At 37.4% G+C, this 17657-nt stretch overlaps 1 protein-coding gene across 2 annotated transcripts in view; it reads left to right on the top strand.

Moving 5' to 3' along the window:
• DGKH (diacylglycerol kinase eta) overlaps nt 1–17657 on the top strand; it is a 222269-nt gene that overhangs the window by 105607 nt on the left and 99005 nt on the right. For both annotated transcript variants that reach the window (XM_067563173.1, XM_067563172.1), the window contains exons 3-4: nt 13905–14015; nt 15352–15432. In XM_067563173.1, coding sequence (XP_067419274.1) covers nt 13905–14015; nt 15352–15432 — 192 coding nt within the window. The remainder of the gene's footprint in view (nt 1–13904; nt 14016–15351; nt 15433–17657) is intronic.

Below are 17657 nucleotides of genomic sequence, written 5' to 3'. Positions count from 1 at the left end.
TTTGAGTGAAGTTACGTAAAAAAACAAATTCTACATTTGTAAATTATGCTTTCACAATGAAGAGATTGCACTACAGTACTTGTATGAGGTGAATCGAAAAATGTTTCTTTTGCTTATCTTTTTTACAATGAAAATATTTGTAGTAAAAAATAATATAAAGTGAACACTGTCCACTTTTTATTCTGTGTTGTAAGTGAAATTGTTATATTTGTAAATGGAGAAAAACATCCCAAAACATTTATAATATATTTAAATTGGTATTGCTATTGTTTAACTGTGTGATTAAAACTGCGATTAATCACAACTGTTTTTTTAAATCAGGTTAATTTGTTTTGCATTAATCACTTGAATTAACTGCGATTAATTGACAGCCCTACTTTAAACAATGTAATTTAACAGAAATTTACTAGGTCAGTGTAACAGGGTGGCTTGCTCCATGGGCTGGAGAGTCGTGATTTCTGGGTGAACCCTACCTAACAGATTATTCTAATATATAAGGAGCAGGAAGTTGCAGTGAAGGGGGCAAGGCTCAGGAAGCTGTGGCAGAGTCTGTAGAGAGCAAGGAAAGCTCTCCAGGAAGGGAAGCTTGGATGAAACCCTGTCCAAGCAGAGGAGCGACTGCAAAAGGCCAAGGCAGGAAAACCTGGGAGGAGGAAGAGAAACCTTGTCTCGTGTGATTTATGAATGGAGTTTGTTTGGGATTTTGAGTTTTATTTGCAGTTTGTTGTATTAAGAAACCCAGTATCCAAGGAGGGGTATTTTTGCCAAAGAAATTTGAAGTTTGATCTGAACATTCCAAGAGAGAAACTGAGACGGGCTGCCTGTAGCATGATCCTGGCCCACGAGGGGATGCAACGGATGCAGTCAGCCTACTTCAATCAGATTAAAAACCTCTAAAACCTGTGTAATAAATAAGTGAAGGATAATAAGACAATATTATAATATACTTACATATGAAGTTTGTGATCCAAACAAAAGAAAGCCAAGTAATTCTAAGTTATGGCTGATACCCTACTCCATGCAGTTTCTCCTCCCCCTATTTTCTTTTCACACAATGGTGAGAGTTAAGAACGGACTTGAGTCTTCACTTTAAAATGTCTTGATTGTTGTAGATCTGTGTCATAAGTGTACCGCTGGCATGCACAGAAGTATTTTGTCTCTGAATAGGGAGAATATGCTTTATGTTACTTTATTTAAAAAACATATTACAAATAAGTTGATCTAATGTTTGCAATTTTTATAAAGTGGAGATAAAGCCTACCTAGACTTTAATTCCACTGACTAGACTTTTAAATACTAGTCTGTACGTAAACACGCTGTACAGTACATGGATGCTCTCAGCTAAAAGGGGTGCTAAAGCCTAACCCAACATGTGTGGATAAGATTCCTGTTTGTGTGAAATTGAGAATTTATTTTTTATGGAGAACTTTTTATTGATTAAACGAAAGGCAGTAATATTTAATTCTTTGACAGTTTTGATACCATAGCACATTTATTTCTATGCTTGTTGTTTGTATTTTTCCATGTTTTTGTATTAAAACTACTTTGCTAATGATATCTATAGTTGTTTTAATGGAAAAAGCAGCCATCATGCTACTTAAAATGCAAAGTGCATATTTAACTGCACAACTCACTGACAGTAAAAGACCGAGTAATTACAACATGTTTATTACAATGAAGGTAATTGAATAGCAGATATTATATCCTCTCCCCTACAATTTTTAATGCAGAGAAGTTAGAAAAATGTTGCTTTGGGGAAAATTCTCACAAACCCTCTTTAAAAGAAAGCTCCTGATCACAAATGAATGTGTTTACTCTTGCTAATCTGGAATGATGAATCATTCGCTAGTTGAATTCTTGCAGACTTTTTAAACTTAGAAAAGTTGTCCATCTAAAAAAAATGAATGCAGGGCTAGTAAGAGACAGAGTGGCACAACGGGAGCACTGATGGCAGCTTTTAGTTGATCTGGTCCTGGCCTTAGAGCAACATTACAGCAATCACACTGGGCCCCACCACATGCCTCTGGTATTGTGTTCTTGCCTCTGCACCCACTTCACCAGCAACTCAACCTCAATTTTCTGCTCTCTCAGTTTACAGACAGAGTTTAGTTGGAGGAGCCAGCAGTCCATCAGCATCTGTATTTGACTTTGCACTATCATTTAAACCTGCTGTTTTCCTGGAGTCATGGGGAGAACATGTCTGGCCACCAGTGCAGAAGCCCATAGCCTTGTCTCAACCTTCTCTCCTCTGCCCCTTATCAGTTCTGTTTCATGAGAAATGGTCGGCACACTTCCTTCCAAACTGCTTGACTAGCCATAGGAATAGCCCTAGTAAGGCTAGGGTTTAGGCGTGTGTAACTCTGAGAATCCCCCTTTTTTGGAAGAAGGTTTGATGAAGACTACACGGACCCATTTTCCAGATTGTTGCCAACCTTTAATTTTTGTGAACGTCAAAAGAATGTTGATGACTTGTTTTTTTTTTTACAGCTTCCCACTAGTGTGTGAATGGTAGGTATCTCAGCCAATTAGCGACAAAGACCTTGATAAAATGCTCACCGTGAATGTAAAATCATTTTTTAAATTCTAATTTTTCCAAAAAGTTTTTACAGTATTGGTTGATTTGCTCCCCACCCCCCACCCCTGAATAATTTTTTTAATAAAGTGTAAAACTGGTGATCGTAACATTTTGTGTTTAAAGCATTTCTTGCTAGACACTCTTCCAGGAACTGAAAATGCGTTTTCCACTTCCCTTTTCCCCCTTAAAATCAATCCGAGCAGAATACTTTCTTTGTCAGAAAAAATTTCTTTCTGCTGCCAATAATTTAACTGCAATTCTTACCCTTTTCATAGAGCTTCATCTGTCTCTGAAATGTTCTGAGAATAGCTGTTTGGGGGTCCCTTTTTTATTTCTCATCATTTCTGTGTTTGTGAAAAATCCATTCAAGTCTTACTCTTACGCATATTATTCTAATTTAATTAACACTGGCTACCAAGTGGTAGGTGGACAGAATGTGTGAGAGGTTCTACAGCAAAACAGCAAAAACAACAGCTCACATAAGAAAAACTTTTAGAAAGAAAACACCCTTTTAAAACAATAAATAAATTGTGGTTACGTGTGATGGGGGAGAACACAAGGTGCAGTGATGGAGAAAGGGGCTGCAAACAGTTAACAATGGTGGTAATCACAGGGGCTAATCATAGAAGATTAGGGTTGGACGGGACCTCAGGAGATCACCTAGTCCAATCCCCTGCTCAAAGCAGGACCAACCCCAACTAAATGGAAATAACTTTAGGGTAAAAGTCTTAAGGTAATGGTTAAAAGTGGAGAGAGTCCATGGTGAAGAGAGTCCCTCACTCTAGAGCCCTCTAAAGCAAAGGCAATTACCTGTTGGTTTGAAAAGATAAGTAGTCTGCCAAACTGTCCTACAGTGGCTCAAGAGCATGAATACCAGCCTCAGGGCAGACTGTAAGAAGCAGGGCATAAACTCCAAATTGGTTGTGATTTCTAGACTTAGATATCACCAATTATCAAGTGTGAACTCCTCAAACCTGATGGAGTCAGTCTCCTGTCTATCTTGCTACCCACGTACACTTACCTTTGTAATAGATGGTCCCTTACACTGAAGATCACAGCAATATTCAGGATACTCCCAGTCCCAAAGGACCAGACATTTACCCCTGATCAATTGCACCTTAGATCTCAGACCAAAGACAATCCTCTAATAAACCATCTAAAGATTTATTAACTAGGAAAAAAAAATGAGAGTGAAGCTTTTTGGATGAGTTGGAGTTTCCTAAGTGCTGAAGGTTTCACGTCCAAGTATATTGCGTTTCTTTTGTTCAGCCGAAAAGTGACAAAGGCATGAATAACTGAAGCCAGATATTCGTCCACCAGCATGGGCTGGAGTCTCCGAGCTAATTGGTGATGGTAGAAAGCATTAGTCATGGCCACTGTGATGTGAGAACTCAGTGTCAGGAAGTAATCCAAGAGTATACCCAAACTGCAGACTGAATTGACCGATTGTGGTTGTGAGCCTTCAATCAAAGGAAATTGCAATGTGGCTGCAAATCCTCAAAGTACTTGCCTCTGCCCATGAGGATCCCCTCTCTTTGGCTCAGATTCAACTTCAGCCAGCTAATCTTTATCCATGAGCTTGTCTCATTCAAGCTCTGGGCCATCTTGATGGTAGTGGCGTGGTTGTAGGTGATGGAAGATAGATAAAGCTACATGTCAGCTAGTATTGCTGGCGATTGAGTCCATGTCATCTGACCAATACATCTAGTGGTTGCATGTAGATGTTGAAAAAGATTGGCAAGCAAATTGATCCTTCTGAGTGTCCAGAGTCCTTTTCTCCTCAGTAGGTCTGGTAGAGTTCCAGTAGCCAGAAGCCCAAAGGAGATGGACCTCCCACAGTGGAGCTAAGAGTTTAGATCTATTCACCTGCACTGGCTGTCTGCTACTGAGCTGTGCTGTTCTCTTTTGAAGCTCCTCCTCCAGCCCGTATATGCTTTGCAAGTGTGGGAGTTGGGGTGGCCTGGGCCCAAAATAACACTTTAAGCCCTTCCTTTTTGGTGAGGGGTTTGGCACCCCTTGCAGCTGACACTACCAACACCACTATGAGGTAAATAAGTATGATCTCCACTTTGCAGATCGGGAACTAAAGCATGGAAAATAAGTCATTTACCTGAGGTCACACGGAGAGTCTGAAACTGAACCCAGAAAAGAGTCCAAGTTTTCTGAATACCGATCTGTGCTTTTGTTCTCTTAATGAAGTTGTAGCTGGAGATAAGGAATGGAGTCCACACTATGGGACCAGTCAGGAACTCACAGATCACTGGCAAGTAGAGCTGATTGGGAATTTTGCAACAAAACTTTTTTGACCAATCAGCATTTTCTGACAAAAAAGCCGTTTGTTGGGAAAATTTCTTGGGTCCAGGCTGGAATTTCAGGGCTGAAGTGGGGGGAGAGAGAGAGAGAGGCCTGTGAATAGCCAATGGCTATGGTGGTTAGTGTGCTCACCTGAGATGTGGGAGAGACAGGTTTAAGTCCCTTCTCTGCCCAATGAATATTTAATAAGTCCCCGCTCTGAATCAGGCAGAACAGGGAGTGAACCTGGGTCTCCCATATCCTTGGCTGTGCCCTAACCAGCTGGCTTGAGAGTCCATATCTCTCTGTCCCGAGGTATATTTAATTTTATATGCCGAGTGGAATAGCTCCAATGGGAGCGATTGAGAGAGAGTGACTCTCTAGCTGTGCTTGAGTCAGAGCAGGAACTTGAGCCTGTGTCTCCCTCATCCCAGGTGAGTGCCCTAACCACTGGGCTGTTGGCTATTCTGGGCTGGTCTCTAACTCTCTCATTTTTTGTGAAAAATTTCAAAAGGTTTTGTCTTGTTCCAGTGTGGAACAAAAGCAAATTTTGAAACCTCTAAATTTTTCATGAACCAGACTAATTTTTTTCGGACTGCTCTACCAGAAAGTGCTCTGTTGATCACAGTTTGAGAACCGCTGGTTTAGACCATATTTTCACAGAACCGCCTGGTATAAAGGCATTTTTTGAAGCTAAATTGAACATTTTCATAAACTTTGAAAAATTTAATCCAGTTTCCATGCTGCCAGATTACATAAACCATGGAAGTTTCAAAGATGGTAAGCACAGTCCATAATTTTTCAGCTTTATCGGGAGGCTATGGCTATAAACTGTTCTTTCAGTGTGGCAGAGTTCCCTGGTACAATTTTACCATAGCCACAGAATTTGGTTGCTGCTCTTCACCCTTAAAAATATGGATTTCTGGGTAATGAATAATGAATTAGACACTAATTTTTTTTCACCTCTACTGGAAAGAGGCGTTCTGTCCAAAAAGTAATTGTGGGATGAAAGGTATCACTGAATTGGATAATCAAAGAGTAGATGTATTAAACCAAACCAGTTGGGGACTATTCTAGAAAACTGAATTCAAAGTATGACTTAGGTACCCAGAATTTCCCATACCTTTTAGTAAAGTGGAGTGAAGTCAATATAAGCTTGGAATGCAGTATAACCAGTGAATTGTATTCAACTGTATGATCTGTAACTCAAAAGCAAATGCTCTATAAATAGGCTTGGCAGAATTAAACTTTTATCATTTTGATGGATAATATCAATGTTCATTGTGAAGCATTATTTTTTAATTTTTATCAATTTAAATTTTCAGAGTTGCATGGAATGATGGGGGAGGGTCAGACATTAATTATTTAATGAGATTTGATGCTGAGATTAAAAAAGTTAAAGCTTTAGAACTGTTAAAACACAAAGCATCAACTTCATATGTCCAAATATACAAAGTAAATATTCTTAAATCAAACTCGAAGCTCTTACGCAGCATTTTTCTTACTTTGTTTATCTGTAAATTCCGATTATTATCAATAGAATAGTATTTTGTCAGCTTGTGTGTATATAGTGAAATTTACATTTACTGACATATACCAATAAAAATATAATCTTTCCAAGCCTGTCTATAATGTCTCAAAGACACCCAGCAATTTAGTTTATAAAACTCCTGTTTGTTGACACATTAGAGTTATGATGATGTGAGCCGCAGATTGTTAAAACACCTGTAGTTGTCTTATGTAGACTTGTGTACAAAGCTATTAAAATATCAGAAACCATAAGGAATAATTATAGATCATTTTGTAACCACAACAGTTTTGATAGGTCTTCACAACATTTATATTGCCTAAAAGTTTAGTATTTTCACAAATGCTTATAACGTTTAGTGGGTTTTATAGCCAGAAATAATGGCATGTCCTTTCTTGTTCCTTACTAGTTTGTCTAAGGTTACAATATATGTATGGAAAGTGTCTGGAAGAAAATAGTGGGGTGGTTCTTCAATGTTCCCTAGAAATTCATGAACTTTAAATTGTTCTGCATAAGCTGTTTTCTACTGAATACACTTAGAGTTATATCTGAATCAATGGAATTTGTTAGAGTTCTTAAAGGAAGAAAACCAATAGAGTAATATAAGTGAAAGATTGAATGTTTGTTGAGACAGACTTAATTAAAAATAGTGATTTTATTGTAATTTTTGTTTATAATTTCTTTCAGAGAATGATTTGAATTGAAAGTGTGCAGCAGTGTTAATGTGCCTCTCTGAAGCACTACTTCTGTAACATCCGTTAGTAAGGGACGATTGCTGCTGTTTACATTTTTAATGCATTAGACCATTAGCTTAGAACCACAGAAACTATTTACTCTTCCCTGTGGAATAGTAATGGGATTTTTGCATTTTGTGTCTGGGAGGCGTCTTCTTTTTAATAGTTTTAGCAGTTCATGTTATTTTACAGTTACCCCTACATGTGCTTTATAGAACAACAAATGCTTTGAGTGCCTATCCTGCAGCCATTGAAGACAATAGCAACACTCCTATAGACTTCACTTGAGACAGGATAAAAGCCAGAATGACTTTATTTAAAAAATTAGCATCATCAGCAGTGTAATATGACTATCTCTCTGGAAAAATTCATATACATTTCTATATTTTTGCAATTTTGATTTTCTGAGGTATGTGGTGTTTACATTCCACTCTCCTGCCTGGGAAAGAGTCTGACTTACATGTTTTAAACCTTTTTAAACCTTGCTCAGAACTAGGGAAAATAAAAAGAACAGTACTTGAGTTTTCAAGTAGTAGCTGTAAATTATTGTTCTAAGACAGACATTAGCTCAATTTTAGATCCTTGGCACTAAATCACAACCTTTGTAAGTGATCTTTCCCTTGTGCAATATTTTACAGTGTTCTATTCCCCTTATTAATAAGAACAGATGGTTCTTTCAGTTAATCATCTTTCATTTATATAGTATTTTCCATTTTCAGACCTTTACAAATATGAACTAATGAGATCAACATTTTGTAGATGGGGAAACTGAAGCAGTCAGGATAAATACTCAGGGATGGAGTAATAGCTTGCTGTTAGGAAAATTTCATTCACGCTAAGCTTCAGTGTGACTCTCACACCAGCCTTCCGCATGCTAACTGTCTGTGCTGACCCTCCTGACAAGCACTAACAGTTCCTTAGTGCACTTTGATCTAGTCCTGTTTCAAGCAGGGTAGATCAAATCACACTAAGGAACTGTTGGAATTTTAGTTGTGGCCAGAGGCTACCTTACCAGCCAAACAAGGAGAGAAGTCTGTAGAAGTTCAGGTCAGATAAGTACAATCGGTTAAGATACCACAAAAAAATTGCTGCATAAAGATAATTTACATTGGGTTTCTGGTTTTTATTGGTGCTTATTTTTATCTTAAGATACATATTGAGATTTTGTTATAGTCTTTTTTATTACATTAAATTACTTATCGCTTTTCTTTCAAATTTTTTTCTGTTAATTTCTTTAAATGTGCCCATCCATAGCTTCGGCATAGCTAGTTTAAATGCCACCAGTTTGCCTTTTTTGATGTCACAAGAAACCCTCAGTAAAAATGCAGTCTTATATTGAATAACTGGGTGAATATTTTGTTCTCTCTAGATAGAATTTATTTTTATTTTGAAACCATTAATACAGAGTTGTCAGCATAAGTGGCACTAATGGAAACTACTGTTTTGAGATTGTCAGCGAAGCATAGGTTTACAATCCAAGATCCCATCTTGATCAAAGTTCCAGACTCTGATTGAAAAAGACATATATTATTAAAAATGTAATGATCTGCAGAAGACTTGGTATGTTAAGGGAGTATGAGTTAATGAGAACTGTGAGATTTTGTTTTTCAGTAATGTGCTTAGAAATTGTGCTTGCTTCAGGTCATAACTGTGTGGCCTATGAACATGTAGGAATCTTACATTAATAAAGAAATATGGTTGATCTGTTTTGGTATTCAAATTTAGGAAGGTAAATCAATAGGCAGTGTGGATGGGATGCACTGTATACTTAATATATTATATTAATACTTTCTTGTTTTATTTTAAAAAATTGTTTGTGTCCTTAGCAACCAAAATATTAACTGTGCAGGCGTTTGATGACCTAGGTAAACTCAGAAAACAAACTTTAAAATAAAAGGTCAACTTGAAAAATCACTCTGCTGTCTGAATTTTTTAAGTAGTACCTAAGAATGTGTAACTGAAAGTGACTAAGGAGAATGTAATTTTTTCTCTGATTTTTCAGTTTTTTGTGTGTGGCAATATTTTGTACATAGTTGGTGTCAATATTTCCCCTCAGTAGTTTAGGCTATTGCTTCTGAGGGGTTTTTCTCACAGAAACAGGGAAACGAGAAACATTTAAAAAAATAAGAAAACGTAATTGTAAAAGTACAAAAATTGGCTCATGGGCTGATGTGGTGTCTGAAATCATTGGTAACTCGTTTTTGATGTTGACTCTCTTTCAGGATTGCAGCTCACTTTAATAGAAACTAGTCTGTTAGTCTTGGAGCTCTGAACGATATAATTTGAATATCTAAGAATCCACCTCTATAAATCATCAATCATTGTTATACCCACAGCCCCCAATTATCACTGGGATTTTTGCAATGAAGAATTGGCTTCTACTTTTTTTCAATACTTGAACACTGATTTGCAACTACTTAATTTTATAAAATGTGAAATTGTCTTTAAAATTGACTTTTGGTGTGAATATACTACTATTATATAGCACATTAATTAATTCATTTCAGTTTGCTAAATTGCTAAAGGGTGAGGTGTTAAGGATATGTAAGGGTGATAGTCATTAATTTCAGTTGCTGAATGTACAGCCAGGTTCATGGATAACCAAAGGGAAATTGCATTGTATTGGCTATTTTATTCACGAGTCACTGATCTGTCCCTGAATTTTTAGTTTTCAGCATGTGTGTAGACTTTTGCAGTGACAATGTATAACTGAATTACACAAGTTGTCATGGGGGAAGCTGGAGGTTTTAGCAGTTGAATGGGAAACGGTTAGAACCTTTGGCAAGTATCTCAGTGTGGGTTTGTGAGATGCGCCCATTAATTGGATGTTTTTGTCAAATTACAACAGTGAAGTAGTTAATAATATTCATAATAGGATTGTTTCCATTATGCTTCAGAGTTAACATTCTGCTCAGGAGAATGGGTTAGTTCATACCTCTTTGATGTTTTCTTGTCTGCAGACTCAGGTAGACATTATTACTGCTTTGGTTTCTGCTCCATTCATAATTGAAGGTTTTCTCACAACCCTAAGAGCTAGAAAGATCTATATGTGACTCGAAGACCTCTGGATGCCAGCTGGCAGAGGGGTTTGTCGTGGTTCAGGGATCCCCTTGGTTCACCAAAAGAATGTCATGCAAGATCTCTAATGAAAGCCTGTGTCACACTGGTCGTCATAATCATTGCAGAACTTCCCTCCCCCCTCGCAGTGCAGTGGCTGGGTGCTCAGGGTCCTCATGCTTGTCGCTCCAAGGTAATAAGGATAATAAGATCAAACAAGTTTTTAATTAATACAGTGGGTTAATTATCATTTTACGTCTACAACATATTGTGTTAGTTAGCAATGTTACATTGTAATTGTTGAGGTTATGCATATACCATTACTATTAATGCCAGTGTTTTTTTACCCGTTTGTGTATGAAAAGGTACATTACCCTGTCCCCCGCCGCATGTGTCCTGATACTTGACTGTTGCGATCTGGTCACCCTAGGTAAGCTGTATTGTAGGAGATAGGGCTGTGCCTTGTTAGTTAAGTTTAGGCTCTAGAAAGCATGATATGATTTTGTTTTATGTATAACCAATTGTTTCCAATATTCTTACTTTCTATCACTTGAATCACTATTCTTTGATAAACTACGGGCTTGTCCACACTTACAGTGCTGTAGCACTTAGTCAAGTCTCTACCTCCACTGACGAGAGGGCGTCTCCCATTGGTGAGAGGAGATGTAGGTGGATCCTGAGCTGAATCTTGTAAACTGAGCCGTACTATTCCTTTGGGAGTACTGTATCTGAGAGTTCTGGGAGCATTCAATGGAACAGGGGCTGGGCACTCCAAAGGGACATTCAGAGGAGAGGACTCAGCGATTAGTACTGACCTGTACAGAGAGAGCTGGGCCTGTGAAGAGTTAGGACTGTGTTGCCTGAGGCTGGTGATTTCAGGGAGCCGATCCACAGCAGGCACAGACAAGACTTCCTTACGCTAAGGGCAGGTGTGGATGAGGTGCCTTGCAACCCTGGGAAGTGTCACACTTATAAAGGTTACATTTTGGAGCAAGGCAGGGGCACAGTCAGAATTTTCCTGAGGAGTGGGCCCAGGTAAGCTGCCACGTAGCAGAGGTCACTACAAAAGGTGTAGGGGGCTAAAAGTCTGTATTTGTATGTTACACAGTATATTAAAGCCCATGTGTTGCATGATTGCACCACACTGATCTGTGGGACTAGCTAAGCAATTTACAACCAAGAGCTGCACAGCTCTGTGAATGCAATGTTCCCAGTTTTCTTTTCAGCAGGATCCCATTTTATGCACGCATTGGATTCCAACAGGCATGTGTGGAGTGTTTCCCCCCTTCGTAATGCACATGGATGTCCTTTCCAAGCCACCATCTCTTCTTCCAGTGCAGTCCTGGAAGCAGAAGAGATTGAGGAGGTAGCTTGAGGAGATGGCAGCTCAGGGTTCTAGGAAACAGCTGGAGCTAGGGGGCCGGAGCGCCAGGAAAACCCTTGCCTCCTTTCCAGGCCATGCTAGGTACTGAGAGTTTCAATCACCACTTTTCCCCCACCTCCGAGGTCTGGCCCCAGGTGAGAGAGACCAGTCAGGATGTCTCCTTCTCCCTCTCCACCCACCAGAGAGACTATCATCTATTGCCAAGGGAGCCAAGGCCTGAGCCCCCCAGACCCACACTTATTTCATACCTGGAGCAAAGTTCAGTAGCAAGGGTTGGATTCTATACAAGTGGAACTGGATGATCCAAGTGTTCTGCCTTTAATATCTGTTAATGGAAGCATTTACATTGTACACAAATGAATTGAAGTACATTAACTGATGTATTTTAAATTCATAGGAATATTTATTATCATTATCATCTGTTGTAATTACTTCATATGAACAAATATGCTGTAAAGGTTAAATGGTTTTTCACCTCCAAATTTAGAAGGCTGTCTTTTTGGTTTTTTTGAGGAAACAACTTTCTCAGAGTTAAAATGAGAGTTTAAAAGATTTGTCAGAGTTTTGATTCATAAGCCATTTACCATTCCATTTAATGGAGAGCACAATCCCCTGATTACATCAAACATGCTGCAGTGTTTGCAGGATATTATTAGTGCTCTAAAGGGGAGAGAGAAGGCTGGTGATACTGACTGGTTTTGTAGAAATGGCATGAAGGATTAATTTAATCTTCAAGAAAATAGTGTGTTTTTTAAAGCCTAGAAAAATATGCCAGCAGATGTATGTTCTTTCCATAGACTTTAAATTGCTGTATCCCCTGCACGACAAAGGTTTTTAATGTAAATTCTGATCTTCCCCCAATGTATGCCATGTATATCATAACATACATGTAGATGTTTCCACTTTCAGGATAATATTAAGATAAGTGCCAATGCCCATTATGTATTTGAAGAGGGAATTAGGACCATTGGATATAGAGATTATATTGTAAGGAACAGAATTTCAATATTATTCTCACTTCTTTTGAACTCTGCCACATATACATAAGTCGTATGTGCCTATTTCAAGTGCACCTTGAATTCTGGAAATTTCAAAGATGGATACAAAACACAAATGCAGTATGGATATAACAAACAAAACCAAAATTGGGGCGTGAGCCTATAACTACATTGACTGAATTGCTAACAAATTAAATCCATTACATCATGTGAAAGTATCTTATCTTTGTTAGATATATTTTGGGTCATTTTATTAGAAAAAATCATCAAAGAATTTAGTACAGTAGAATTCTATGGATAAATTTATGAATTAATGACCTATTTCACATTAATTAAAAGGAAAAAGTGGAACAAAAGGAATGTGACTGTATTATGTTAAAGTTAAAGAGAATTGGACATCCATTGAAAGAAGAATATGTCATCTGTCCTTTATTCAGGGTTTGAGTAAGCTTATAAGGGGTGCAGATCAATTTGTAAGTGACCCTTGCATGATGTTGTCTAGAAATCGTACTATGACATCTGCAGCATGATAACATGATACAAAATGGAAATACTGTACATCAGAGACCACTTTGGAGCCAAGAATCCAGATCCATATGTATCTGTTTTTCCCTTTAACAGTGTACTTCAAAAGAGAAAACCGGGTATTTTAAGACTCACAGTGATATAGGCCACTCTGCAGAGCCATATTATACTTCTGAGCTATAAAAACTCCTCCTACAAAAAGTTCATGGAGAGCACTTAAAAATCAATGGTGTGATGCGATCCACAGATATTACAAAAATAATTTGAAAACACATTAAATTATTGTGTTCTTGATACTATTCTTCCAAGTTTGAGGTGCTGCCTTCCTTTCTATTTTAATAGTTAGAAGAAGAGGGTAGCAAAAGAACAGATGCCAAAGAGTAGGAGCTGTATGAGCTTATAGGGTATAGATAACTAATATTTTTTTTCAGAAGTTGCCACTTGCCAGTCATTGCTCACTACAATATCATGGTTTTGCAATTACAGACGTAATACAATTAGATAGCAATTTAATCTCCAGAATAATTATTTGCATTTTCAGTGTACATTTCCACTGTCTTTTGAATGTGTACACAAAATTAACATTTTGCCAGTATTCTCATGACGTGAAAAATAATTGTGCATAATAGGATTGTCAAATGATAGAATCAATCATAATCCCATATGCATGCATATGAATAAAAAGTAATTAATATCTTTATACAGAACAAAAATTGTTTACAAGGCTTTATTAATTTTTTATATAGTATGTTTAGATACTTGGATATTTTTACCAGTTATGATGTATTTTAATATTTTTTCTTGTTTTCAGACAAGTATAAAGGAAGGGCTACTACTGAAGCAAACCAGTTCTTTTCAGAGGTGGAAAAAACGTTATTTCAAACTTCGAGGCCGTACCCTTTACTATGCCAAGGATTCAAAGGTAAGGATGTGTAACACTAGGAATTAATGTCTTATGCTTGTAGCGCCAATTGTTTCTTAGGTTTATTAAAATTATAAAAACAATTTAAAATAAAAGTGATTGTTTTCATAAACAATTTGCTATTTATAAAAATTAGTATATTGTCCTGAAAGATGCTTAGATGACTATGCTAAATAAATAGTCAAGAGTTATCCCTGGAAATGAATTTTCAATGGAAAATGAAGTTCTGAAAAACTGAAATTTTCAAGGGGAAAATTTCAAGTTTTCAGAAATTGCTCTACTTTTTGTCAAGGAAACTAAATGAAATATTTAGTTTCAGGTCAGGCTGACCGAAGTACCAATAATTAGGTTTGTTGAATTGAACTGAACCATTTCATTTCGAGTCAGTTCATCATTAAACTGCTTCTTCCTGAGATCCCATGGTGCCTTCTGGGAGTTGTAGTTCAGGTGCTTCCGGACTTCATTTTCTTCTATGAATTGGGTTCCTTGACCCCACCTCATCTCCTATGATGTACTACAATCTCCCCTGTGATTGAGCTTCATTGTGCATCATAGGAGTCACATAGGTAAGAATGTACAAGCTAGGCACACTTGTACAGTCGCTGCCCTGAAGAACTGACAATCTTAATAAACAAGACAGACAAGAGGTGGGAGAAAGGCAGGATCATCCACATATTACAGATGGGAAACTGCGGATTGGGATCTGGGAATTGAATCCAGATCCTCTGTCATCTCAGTCATAACTGCCTCAACTGCAGGACCCTCCTTATTTTAGACTCCCTGCCATGGGTTGAATGTGGAGGGCTTTCTTTTTTACTCTCTTTTGCCCATAGCACAGTCGAGGAATGACATATGGCTGGAATTGTTTTCTACTTCGTTTTACTTGTCATCAATGAACCACTGCCTCAGTGAACCAGCAGAACCCATTTAACACTTTCCCATCATATTTAACACTTGCTAATAGGCAGGGATGTTTAAAGTAAACTAAGCCGGACTATTATATGTGTCTATCTTCTTTGACTCTTATGGAATGCTTAAGTGGCCCCTGGGGCTGAATATAATATTTTAAATTTTCTCGTAGGTGTTTTTAAAATGAATATTACTTTTTTGAATGGATAAAATACATTTCAGATCACTTATGTTTTTGAATTTTCCTACTGATCAGATTGTTACATGGATCCCTTTTAAAGATGAAATTAGAAAGTTTGATCTGCTTAATAATTTTTCTACTTTTTTTTCGTTTGATTCCTAAAACAATAACGTGGAAGTAAAAGCACAGTATATAAGTGTACTTAAAAGTGGTATTTAATGGGTTTGTGTTATTTTCCATTCACAGTCTCTAATATTTGATGAAGTTGACCTGTCAGATGCCAGTGTAGCTGAATCGAGCACAAAAAATGTCAACAACAGCTTCACGGTATGGTGCCATTATGATAACTGTAGCCTTGAAAGCTATAGAAAGACTGTAACTAAGACAATCAAGAATGCTCTCAATAACGTTGTTTCTCATTTTCCTTTATTTGGAAATGTATTAATGAAATAACCTCTAGTATCATGACAATATTATATTAACTGTTGATAATTCTGATCCCAGTTTCATGCTCATCTTTTATCAGCTTTTTAGTATATTTAACATTTGTTTAATGAAATGCTAATACAGTATATTAAAAAAATAGTCAAGGTGAATATCAACTGTCATACTGATCTGTTCCTGGCCATAATATCTTGAACTCCAAATAGTCCATCTTTGCTGTGAGTTGTCTCCTATGTGAAAAAAGGTATTATTTAGCCTTTCTTTTGGATTTCCTAGCAAAGGTTGGTGTTGGATTCTGGAATAGGTTGGAAAATTCTGAAGGATTTTTTGTTTTTCTTTACTTCATTTTTCACAACTTTTTTGAGAACTATGGAAATTAGTAAAGAGGGTAGTAAGAAAAAGGCTTTGGCACCTACAGTGTTGACAGCTGTAGATAGAGTATTGTGTTAATGTCCTACTAGGTCTTCCAGGCTGGGCAGAGCTTTCTCGAAGAAGTCTTTTTTTAAAAATTATATCTGGGTCTGTAATTCTTTTGTAGTGGACTACATATTGGCCCTTGCCACGTGTTACTTTCTCTCATCTTCTTGTTTTTTGTCTTCTCGGTGATTAACATGCTGATTCTCTATCCTAATGTGTGACACATATTATTAACATAGGTTTATTTTGGATGGAATAAACTCCGTCCTAATGGGTGTCACTGTGCTGATGTCCGGTAATAGTTGGGATGGGATAACTCTTTCCTGTATCCGAGGAGAGGAGGGAAGTACATCTACATGAATATTTAGTAGTTTCATTGAAATAGTAATTTAATTTAAAAAAAAATCCATTCTTATTTAAAACTTCACATTTGCCATTTCACTTTTAAAAATCAGCTTTCCATGGAAACGATTATATTCTCACCCTTTCTAGTCTTACATCTGTTTGGAGATAGAAATGTGCGTGTTGAGATTTTCAGTACACTGTTAGCGCTGTCCTTGGGAAATGCTAAATTAATCCTAAAATTAGTGAAAACACAGCATTAAGGTTGGATTTATCTGCAATGTGTATATATTGCACATTTGTACAATATTTTATGTGACTAAATGTTATGCATATTCACCAGACATAATGTTTCTTTCTCGCTGAAACAAAGCGAGAGGAAAGGGAAGAGATTTGAAGGAAAAGTTAAATAAATAAAATAAAAATAAGCCAGCCAATTGAGCGTGTAACGTAATGTCTATTTCAGTTTGTTCTTCATTGCTCTTTCCACCCATGAATATCTCAGCCCACAGACAAACCTCCTTTCTGACAAATATTTCCTAGTGGACAGGTTTGTTCTGATGAGCAGTGCAGACCTCTACTTTCTCAGTCTCAGAGGACCTGATCCAAAATCCCCTGAAGTAAAGGAAAGGATTCCCAGTTACTTCAGCAGGCTTTGGATTAGGCCCTGCTTGCCTACTATGATCTCTAAGTAGTTTGCTGAGCTTGTTTGGGTCCCCTCCAACACAATACATGCCTCAGTTGGCTGTTTAGAAATGTGCATGTCTTATGCTCAGCAATTCAATAGCAATATTAGAGTTCTACTTATTATAGAGAATTTATGGGCCCATCTACACTGAGAGTATAACTGTGTCAGTGTATGGTTGTCTGGCAAAATAAGGAGCACCCATATTTTAGTACTATTTTCTGTTTTTAGTGTGCATGAGACAATGTGGTTCTATAGCTATTTGAGGGAAACGTCTTACAGCCTAGTTCATAACACAGTATGGCCCTATTCCTCAGCTCCATTCTATAACTGTGTTATTCTGTCCTGCAAACAAAAATTGGTCAGAACGTGGTTGTCCATAACGATGCTGAACCATGTCAAATGTATGTTTGCATGAGCAAACAGGTCTTTTTTCTCCATCGCCCGGCACAGTGTGTAGTCATTTGTGCCAGTGCAAAGTGTGTGCAAAACACTACCAAATCAGAATGGCGCAGTATTTCATCCCACTTTGAGCTGGTTTAAATGCCTACATGAGATGCAGGGCAAAAGAAAACTAGATCTGTTGTACTTCCAGTATATATTAAATAATGAAAGGGGGAAAAGTTGGGGTTCAGAAACACCTGTTCGGAAGTTTTAACATTTA

The sequence above is a fragment of the Emydura macquarii genome, unplaced genomic scaffold (genome assembly GCF_026122565.2).
Source record: "Emydura macquarii macquarii isolate MOO-44397 ecotype Brisbane River unplaced genomic scaffold, CSIRO-AGI_Emac_v2 contig_2473, whole genome shotgun sequence".
Classification (NCBI taxonomy): Eukaryota; Metazoa; Chordata; order Testudines; family Chelidae; genus Emydura; species Emydura macquarii.
This window is presented reverse-complemented; position numbering and strand designations above follow the sequence as displayed.